We start from the raw sequence: 10,000 nt of genomic DNA on the forward strand, positions 1-10,000 counted from the left end.
GTTGTGTTCCCAAGAGTGACGGAGCCGCTTTGATCGAAGCTAATTGATTTTGGTCCAGAATGCCGCTGGTGTGACCGAGACCTGAAGACGCCTTTGGGATCGCACGGCTGATTTTTATTTTCTCCCGTTTGTTGACGGCGGTCGGACAAGTTTGTTCTTTGGCTCTTTGCTTTCCGGCTGCTTTCATGACGACATAAGACCAGAAAATAGCAGCTTGAGCTCATGTGTGAGCGAGTGAAGTAGTGAAAAGACCAAACCAACATGGCGGTCAGATCTGATTCATGTTATGTCTCTTTATACTTTACTGTAACTACACTATTAAAAAAAAAAAAACCCAGCACTGACCGGTGGAGAAAGAAATAAAGATGGTGCCGTCACGGAACGACTGACACTATAATGAGCGACGGGAAGGAGTGATGAAGGGTGGTTCACGTCCCCGGTCGTCTCTGGCAGGAAGAAGCAGGAAGAGGAAAAAGAAAAACGGTGAGAGCTCCACGCCGCCTCATTTTCACAGCGACTCCATCGGCGTCCGTGGGCGGGTGGAGAGAGGGAACGAGGGGAAAACACTTCCTGACTTTGATTGGCTTTGAACAAACCCACATCGGACGCTGTAATTGGCTTAGCGGAGCTTGAAAGTGAGCTGACAAGCTGCTTTGTGGACTCTTCACGGCGTTTGGAGGATAATTCCTCACTAATAACTCAGTTTTCATTAGCGAGGCGAGGCACAGTCCAACTTCTCTGTCTGACGGACGCCTGCTCTCTTCCTCTCTTTCCGTCCGTCTCTTCTTTTTTTGTTTCACTCTAGTTGATCTTTACTTTTTAAATCCACCTCACTGGTGTAAGTGTTGCAAAAAGACCCACTAACTTTCTGTCTTGCCTTTTTAATTTTTCTTTTCTTTCCGCTGTTTCTTTTTTTTCTTTTGTCTGTGCTCTTTCTTCCCGTCTTTCCTTCAGTCAGTTTTTAATCCAATTTAATCAGCTTTCATGGACATGACAGATTTTATGTGTTCTGCTGCCAGATCCTGCAACAACAAAACAACAAACAAGATAAATTTAGAAGAAGAAGAAGAAAAAAAACCCACATCTTTCAGCTGCTCCTCCTTTTCTTCCTCTCTGTCATCAGACGTCAACGACAATGTTCCTTTCTTCCTGTCGTCCACCTACGAGGCGACGGTTCCTGAGGGAGCAGAGATCGGCACGTCGGTGGCTCAGGTGTCGGCCACAGACCTGGACTCCGGTCGCCACGGGATGGTGAGAGGGTCGCCTCTATCATTTATCTTCTTCTTCTTCTTCTTCTTCTTCTTCTTCTACTACTTCAGCGCCTTTCTGCTTCCTCCTCAGATCCACTACGTGATCCTGAAGGACGAGAGCGGGGACTCCCAGTTCTTCAGCATCGACTCGCGCAGCGGCGTCATCGCCACCCGAGCCTCCTTCGACCGCGAGCAGAAGGCGTCCTACCTGATCGAGGTCCAGTCGCAGGACGGCTCCGAGTCGGCCAGACCGGGCCAGCAGGGGCAGCCCAACACCGGTAACACAGTCAATCAATCAATCAGTCAATCAATCAGTCTTTATTTATATAGCGCCAAGTCATGACAGCGAACTTCTCTCATTATACCCAGAAACAGTGGAGGTAAATGATGAATTTTTGTTTTTTGTTTTTTTTGGTATTAAACATTAAATATGTGTAATTCAGCACATATCACATGATTTTTATTAAAAAGTGAAACAGAATTTGAATGTTTCAACAATTTATTTATTTTCCACGATGAATCATTTAATGTGTAAAAAGTTTATTCTCTTCACATTTGTAACTTCAGTTTCTGTTTCTGTCCGACATTAAATATCGATAACCAGAGCAAACAGGAAGTCAGCTCAGTTTTCAAAATAAAAGCCCCCCCATTCAAACTGTCAAAGGTATATTGTAGTGTTATTCTCTAATGGGGGGGGCACCAGGCCAGACTCTGACTTTGACTTTAGCTGCTGTCTGTAGCTGCAGCACAACAAAGCAGGAAGTACATCCAAGAAACACATTTAAAGCAGCAGCAGAAGAAGAAACGCGGCCTGTTTGATCCTGTTAGAAACACATTTAAAGCAGCAGAAGAAGAAGAAACGCAGCCTGTTTGATCCTGTTAGAAACACATTTAAAGCAGCAGAAGAAGAAGAAACGCGGCCTGTTTGATCCTGTTAGAAACACATTTAAAGCAGCAGAAGAAGAAGAAACGCGGCCTGTTTGATCCTGTTAGAAACACATTTAAAGCAGCAGCAGAAGAAGAAACGCTGAACCAGGAGGAAAACCTGGTCCTGGTCTTCGGGGTCCCTGATGGTCTCTCTCCTCCTCGCAGACACGTCCTACGTCAGGATCTTCGTCACCGACGTGAACGACAACGCCCCGGCGTTCGCCCGGCCGGCGTACGAGGTGAGCGTGGAGGAGGACAAGGAGGTGGGCTTCGTCCTCATCACCGTCACCGCCAACGACGAGGATGAAGGTGAGTCAGGCAGGTCTGTCTCCTCCCCCGTCTCTCTCCCCCCGACTCACCTCTTCTTCTTCTTCTTCTTCTCTCACAAAGCCCTCCTCTCTCCCCCTCCTCTCTTCCTCCCCTCCCTCTCCTCCCCCTCCTCTCCTCTCTCCTCCCTTCCTCTCATGCCTCCTCTCTCCTCATCTCCCTCCCCTTTTCTGCTCTCCCTCCCCTCTCCTTTTCTCCTCTTTCCCTCCTCCTCTCCTTTCTCCTCCCTTCCTCTCATGTGTCCTCTCTCCCTCCCCTCCCCTCTCCCCCCTCCTCTCCTCCTCCTCCTCTCCTCCTCCTCCTCTCCCCCTCCTCTCTTCCTCCCCTCCCTCTCCTCTCTCCTCCCCCCTCCTCTCCTCTCTCTTCCTCTCCCTCTCCTCCTCTCCTTCCCCTTCTCTCCCTCCCCTCCTCCTCCGCCCTCCTCTCCTCTCTCCTCCTCTCCCTCCCCTCCCTCCTCTCCTCCCATCTCCTCTCTCCTCTCCTCTCTTTCCCCTCCTCTCTCTCCCCCCTCCCTCCCCTCCTCTCCTCTCTCCTCCCCTCCTCTCCTCCTCTCTCCTCTCCTCTCCCTCCTCTCCTCTCTCCTCCCCTCCTCTCCTCTCCCTCCCCTCCTTCCTCTCCTCCTCCCTCCTCTCCCTCCCCTCCTCTCTCTCCCCCTCCCTCCCCTCCTCTCCTCTCTCCTCTCTCCTCCCCTCCTCTTTCTCCCCCCTCCCTCCTCTCCCTCCCCTCCTCTCTCTCCCCCTCCCTCCCCTCCTCTCCTCTCTCCTCTCTCCTCCCCTCCTCTCTCTCCCCCCTCCCTCCTCTCCCTCCCCTCCTCTCTCTCCCCCTCCCTCCCCTCCTCTCCTCTCTCCTCCCTCCTCTCCCTCCCCTCCTCTCTCTCCCCCTTCCTCCCCTCCTCTCCTCCTCTCTCCTCTCCCCCTCCCTCCTCTCCCTCCCCTCCTCTCTCCTCTCTCCTCCCCTCCTCTCTCCCCTCCCTCCCCTCCCCTCCCCTCCTCTCTCCTCCCCTCCTCTCTCCCCTCCCTCCCCTCCTCTCCTCTCTCCTCCCTCCTCTCCCTCCCCTCCTCTCTCTCCCCCTTCCTCCCCTCCTCTCCTCCTCTCTCCTCTCTCCTCCCCTCCTCTCTCCCCTCCCTCCCCTCCTCTCCTCTCTCCTCCCCTCCTCTCCCTCCCCCCTCCTCCCCCTCTTGCTGTCACAGCTCGTTAGTGACTTGCTGCTGCTCCCTTGAGGTCGACAGTTTTGATGTCTGTCTCTTTGTTTGTGTTTGTCCCTCGCTCCTCTTCTCGCTCCTCTTCTCGCTCCTCTTCCTCCTCCGCTCTGAACCAATAAGCAGCAGGAGGCGAGAAAAAAAAACAACAACAACCAAACAAGCGTTCCTCCTTTTCTTCCTCCTTTTCTTCCTCCTCCTCTTCCTCCTCTCTCTCTTAATGACGGCTGCTGGCGTCGGCTCGAAGCCTCGGGGGTTTTCTTTACTCAGAGCCACAGCGAAGGAAAGAAAAGTGACGTCTGACTTATTTATTTTCTTTTTTTAATCTTTAACCTTTATTCGCTCGGCAGGGAGGCACACACACACACACACACACACACACACACACACACACACACACACACACACACACACACACACACACACACACACACACACACACTTTGCCTCATATTCTAATTCCAGATTCGCTCTGATTCCCTCAGGAGATCCCCAAACTTCTCGTCGCTCGTCTCCCAAACAAGAAACAGTTCGTCGCCGCCCAAACTTACTGAAGGCTTCGCTAACGAGATACGAGGAAATAAAACAGGATCGGTTCTTCGGCCGTGGAGCTGCTGGGAGTTAAAGAGAGTCAAAAGATGCAGTTTTGTGACTCAGCAGTTAGTTAATGAACGTGACTCGCCCTGTGAGTCACGGCGCCGCGGTCACAGCAGGTGATTTATGCTAATGACACGGTGCTAACAGCTCACACCCTCATCGTGTTGCACCACCGGGTCACTGCTACTAAGAAGACGGCTAAAAAACAAATATCAAATAGTCTTAAATTCTGTTCTTAATCTGCTGTGAACATTTAGTCTTTAACATTACAGGTGGTGGTCCGTCAGGGCCAGCGAGGCCTTCTCTGCTGGCCTAAACTCAGAATCACTGATTTACGCTTTAATATTTTCCCATTAATCTTTTTAGATTATTCCTAATAGTCTATGCTCTTCATCTCATAGTGTCTCTGTGTCTCTGGGCTGGGGGGCTTCCAGCAGTGTTTGTCTATATTAGAGCTTTTATCCAATCATATTTCAGCCATCATGTGTTGCCAGGGTCAAAGAAATCTGCCCTGAGGCCTTCAGGATCTAAAGTGCAGGCGCCCGTAGCTTAAAATACATCACAATGAAACTGCTGCTTTAACCAATCAGATTTCCAGTTGGTGACCCCAGGGCCTTCTAGCAGGCGTACGATGACGTCAGTATTTTCACGTCCTCTGATTGGCTGGTCAGAGAGCTTAGCCAAAGCTAGCGATTCTTACCTGTAGCGACCTGCACGAGCTAAAGTGTTCATTTGGTCGCAGATCTACTTAGAAATCCATTTTCAAGGCGGACTTTCCAAGAAAAGCTGGACATTTTGAGGAAATGCCGGCCCACCCCGAAGCTAGCGAGCCTGTCCCAGCCGGGAAAAGGGTTCGTCCGCCACTTTCAGGTCAGTAACTAGGAGCGGTACCCTCGGCTTACAGGCTCCGAGGAGCAGAGTGTGTTGCTGAGAACGTCTGGTCGGTGGTTCGAGTGTTTGGTGACTTGTTGAATTCTTTTAATTGGGTTTCTTGCTTTAGTGATGTCATTCATTCTCCTAACATGAGATCCCTGTCTGCGATGCAGCGTCCTGTTCTACTGCCTGTCTGTATAATACTGATGGTTTCTATAGCCGTGACGTCATAATGATGGTGTTCAGAGGTGGTCTGATTCAGGTAGGACCCCCCATGAAGGCCCAGGTGTAAAACGAACGGCCCGTCACTGACTAGACGCCACGTTGAAAGTCTGAAACAGAGGGAATGATCTAAATGTGACGTCTCCTCCAGAGATTAACGTCTTCAACCCTTAAATTCAGCGTCACGTTTGCACAGACTTACTGTAATCATGTCACGGATTGCGGAAGAAGTCCAACGGTTTCTGAGAGCTGAGCCGTTGCTCTTTATGGCGTCATTACGGTGATTTCACTCGCACCTCATCCTGGAAGTTTTCAGATTTCAACTTTAACTTAAAATCTGTTATTCGTGCTCAGTTGCGTTTTTTTGTTTTCCACTAAAACTCTAAAATCAGATTCCGTTTTTTGTGTTTTTCCTCATTTTAAACTGTTTACACTCTTATAACAGGAGGTAAATTGTAAATAACTGCCAAATATATTGAAAAATGGACAATACCACTCACTCACAGGACATTTTCTGACCCTTTTAGAGTCAAAATGAGAAAAAAAAAAGTCCAGGCGGACGTTTGGAGGCTCAGGTTTTAACACGAATTTAGACAAATATCCCTTAAACTCAGTTATTGTCATTTTAACTGACCTTTATTTTCACGTTAGGTGTTAATTTTTTATTGCAAAATTGCCCTTGAGCTGAATTAAACGGTGCTATTAAAACATGGAGGAGGTGTTTTATTATCGTTAATGAATGAACTGAAGCTGAGTTGTGTCCAAAATAACTGCAGTCACACAGAAAATGTTCTTAGTTTGTCACATGAGCTTGTTGTGAAGTCTTTTTTTCCCCTACCTGAGCTAGTTTGGTTTTTATTACATATTGCACATATTACCTATTGAAAACCTAAATTTAAAAATGAGAAACTAAACAAGCCTTAAATACCTTAAAACACTGACGCTGAAAACAAAAGTCATTAAATTAAGTTGTTAAAAATGCAAAACTATAATAACCTTTAAAGTTCTGCATTGAAAAATCCCGTTGCCATCATTGATTAGTTGGCTTAGTTGCCACGGTAACAGGTTGAGACCATAAAATGCCGATCAGCTGTGACTCCGTTTGGCTCCTGAGGTTTGAAAACCTGCTTTGCTTCATATTTCTCATCGTCAGACTGGTTTTAGTCGCATCAGCTGCTGTTTTTATGTTTGGTTTTTTTGTTTGTTGCCGGGAGAGTCTAGATTTAGTCTTTACCCCCCCACACCGTCCCCCCCCCCTCAGTCAGTCTGAGCCCTGCGAGGTTCAGGAAGACGCTGAACACGGGATTAAGAAATGCAAACTGCTGATGATTCCCTCCCAAGTGCAGGAGGAGCTTTATCCCCCCAGTAATTAACAGACACCCCTCCACCTGGGGGGGGGTCCAGAGAAGCAGTCCTCTGAGCCGGGCAGGTATGTGGGGGTGTTACTGAGACCTGGTCCCTGCTGAGTCTGCACATTAAGCTGGTTACTGACTCCAGGAAGTGCACAGTTTTCACCCCCCCCCCCCTCAAAAAAAAAAAAAAACATGAAATAAAGCTCCAACATCATAAAGACTTTCCAGCACAACGCTCTTATTTTGAAGTACCACTTCCTGAATGACACACATTTCTTCTTCTTTCTTCTCTTGATGCTTTTGGCCGACACCACGTCGCTCCGCCTGCTTTTACCTTTGGAGCATTTAGTTTTTAGACCCTTTCTTTCATGTGATTGTCGTTCTGATGTGAAACAGAAACACTGAAACACACCAGACTAGTCCCATCTGTCTCCCTGTCACATGCTGGCTGTGCACAGGTGTGTCGGTGGCCCTCGCCCTGCTGCTTCCTGCTGCAGGTTACGTGAGACACCGTCGGTGTCGGTGGAAGAGATGGAGGCTGAAACACGTCACATTATTAGAAATGCAGATTTAAGGCTGACTTACCGGTGAGGCAGCGTCGTGCTATCTAAAGACCTGCTGATGCCAGTGTGTTTATATTTACACACACACACACACACACACGGGGTTCAGTGTGTGTGTGTGTGTGTGTGTGTGTGTGTGTGTGTGTGTGTGTGTGTGTGTGTGTGTGTGTGTGTGTGAAGGTGAAAGAATCAAACTCCTGAAAGAGTTAAAGCTTCGATGGACCTGAAGGTTTTATCCTCCGACTGCAGCAGCAGCGCCGTCACCTTGGCTGCAGCCCTGAGAGAGTGTGTGTGTGTGTGTGTGTGTGTGTGTGTGTGTGTGTGTGTGTGTGTGTGTTGAAGCTGACAAGTGTTGAAGCACCAGTGACCTTCCGTCCAGATATAAACTGGAGGTCAGACAAACACAATTACAGCACACACACACACACACACACACACACACACACTGCTGTATTTATCTCTGCTTGATTTGCTGTTTGCTGGAATAATCAGAGGTGTGTGTGTGTGTGTGTGTGTGTGTGTGTGAGGGGTGGGTTTCAGATTACCACCCCCCCCCCTCCATCCTAACGCTGATTAGGCGCAGCAGCTTTTGTCACCCGTCGTGTTTTCTGGATCCCGTTCGGTCGTCCGAGTGGAAAATTTGCCGAACTAAGTGCGTCTGGTAATGAGATCAAGAGGCTCTTTTTTTTTTAATTCCGCTGAGTTTGGTGTTTCAGTTTAGTGTCGCCCCGGGGTTTAGCAACTACACACACACACACACACACACACACACACACACACACACTGGTGCAGTGATAATGAGGGGTTAGTGTGTGTGTTTTATTTTGTATGCACACAGAAGCTGATGGTAATGATGATAATGGTGATGATGCTGATGACTGACTGTCTGGGGCGTTAAGGTTGTTAAGTCGAGCTAATCATGTGTAACAAGTCTCCTAACTATCAGTTTAGCAGCTCATCTTAAACAGCACGGAGACACACACACCTACCAGAGAGGGGGAGACGAGGGAGAAGAGCCTCCCTCCCTCCCTCAAAACAAACAACTACAAACTGCTGCAGCACCTTTCCCCCCTCTGGACACGATCCAGTCATAAATCTGGACTCAGATCAAATGATCACCGTCGGACGCAGACCAGGTGGCCCAGTTTGTCACGGCGAGCGAAGAGGAGACGCAGGCTGACGGCAAACTGAAGCAGTTATTTACACGAGAGACAAACAAGCTGAATGCAGGACGGGATGTGGTTCATCCTCTGGCTGCACGTAGGCAGAGAGCGAAAGAGATGTTAGATGAGTGAAAACCAGACTGGTCGGCCTCAGTGCTGCTCCAATTCAAGGTCTGCGTCGAGACAAGTACCGTCCAAATGCCCCATTTTACCCAGGATGCATCGGGTGGTGGCTTGTGTGGACTTCTGACAGCCACGTATCCCACAATGCAGTGCACGCTGTTATGTTACGGGATGTAGTTTTCAAGGATTCAAGGATTCAAGGAACTTTATTTAAGATAAGATAAGATAAAATAAGCCTTTGTTTATCCCACAGTGGGGAAATTCACATTGTTGTCAGCAGCAGGTCACACACACACACACACACACACACACACACACACACACACACACACACACACACACACACACACACACACTGGGTAGAAATATAAAAATATAGAAATGTATAAAAAATATAAAAAAGGAAAATAAATACAAAAACATTGTGATTTGCATGATTGTGGATTCTGGTGCAAACAGCTGTGGATGAATATAAATAAAACAGAAATCTGTCGTACCAACACACATTCACACGTTTAGTCTTAATAAATATATAGAAATGTAGAAAATAGACGTCCTAATATAAAAAAAAAAAGAAGTACTGAAAGAAAAGAGCAGAATAAAACAGAGGATTAAGACTTTTATCAGAGTTTATAGTTTTTAAATTTCAAATCTGTGCACGATTTGACAACATGCGTCCTACTGGAACATTTAAGTTTTTAAATGTGGTGTTTAAAGCGGAAACAAAGGAGGCAGCGTTGTGTTTAATATCATCTTTTAATCATAGATGTATATAGATGCCGAGGTGAGGACGTTACCGCATTAAAGACACAGGTCAGAGGTCTCAGTCTGCTTTTAGCGGAATGATAGTACGAAGGGCGTGTGGTTAGAAATACTGTAAATTAACTTCAGGTTCTCCTTCCTGTGATGTTTAGTCAGAAGTGTCATTTAAAACTGTATCATCGGGTCATTATGGAAGACATGAAGGTGGCACGAGGCCCCGCGGCGGCCATGATTACTTAATTTGCCACAGTTGGCGTCGTAGCGGCGGCGCGACATGCTGCGCCAAGATAATTAGGATTTAGACATTCTTTAAAAAGCTTTCTGCAGCTCTCCGGTCGTCTTTTTTTATCTGAAGTAGGAATTAAAAGGTAGAAAGTGAGTAAGTTGAGGTGATTCTTTGTCATTTGAGGGCACGTATTTATGATTATGAGGGCAAATGTACCCGCCTGAGACCTTCATCATCTCCACGCAGGGTTTCTGGGCAGTGCAGTCGACTGAATTTCAAACAGCTGCAGTATCTCTCGCAGCCATCTGAGGCCACAACATGTGATATTTTTTAATGCGGTTTCAAATCGAAATGAAACTTCCTCCAGTGATGAGTTCAGTCCTTCAGAGGGTCGACCTGCAGTCAGCGCTCAGGGA

The 10,000-nt window shown here is 47.7% G+C and overlaps 1 protein-coding gene across 1 annotated transcript in view; it reads left to right on the top strand.

The window, feature by feature from the left end:
- LOC139204786 (neural-cadherin) overlaps positions 1 to 10,000 on the top strand; it is a 140,728-nt gene that overhangs the window by 95,025 nt on the left and 35,703 nt on the right. Inside the window, exons 14-16 of the mRNA XM_070834784.1 lie at positions 1,124 to 1,251; positions 1,342 to 1,528; positions 2,343 to 2,486. Of these exons, the coding sequence (XP_070690885.1) occupies positions 1,124 to 1,251; positions 1,342 to 1,528; positions 2,343 to 2,486 (459 nt within the window). The remainder of the gene's footprint in view (positions 1 to 1,123; positions 1,252 to 1,341; positions 1,529 to 2,342; positions 2,487 to 10,000) is intronic.

This window comes from Pempheris klunzingeri, chromosome 8 (genome assembly GCF_042242105.1).
Source record: "Pempheris klunzingeri isolate RE-2024b chromosome 8, fPemKlu1.hap1, whole genome shotgun sequence".
Classification (NCBI taxonomy): Eukaryota; Metazoa; Chordata; class Actinopteri; order Acropomatiformes; family Pempheridae; genus Pempheris; species Pempheris klunzingeri.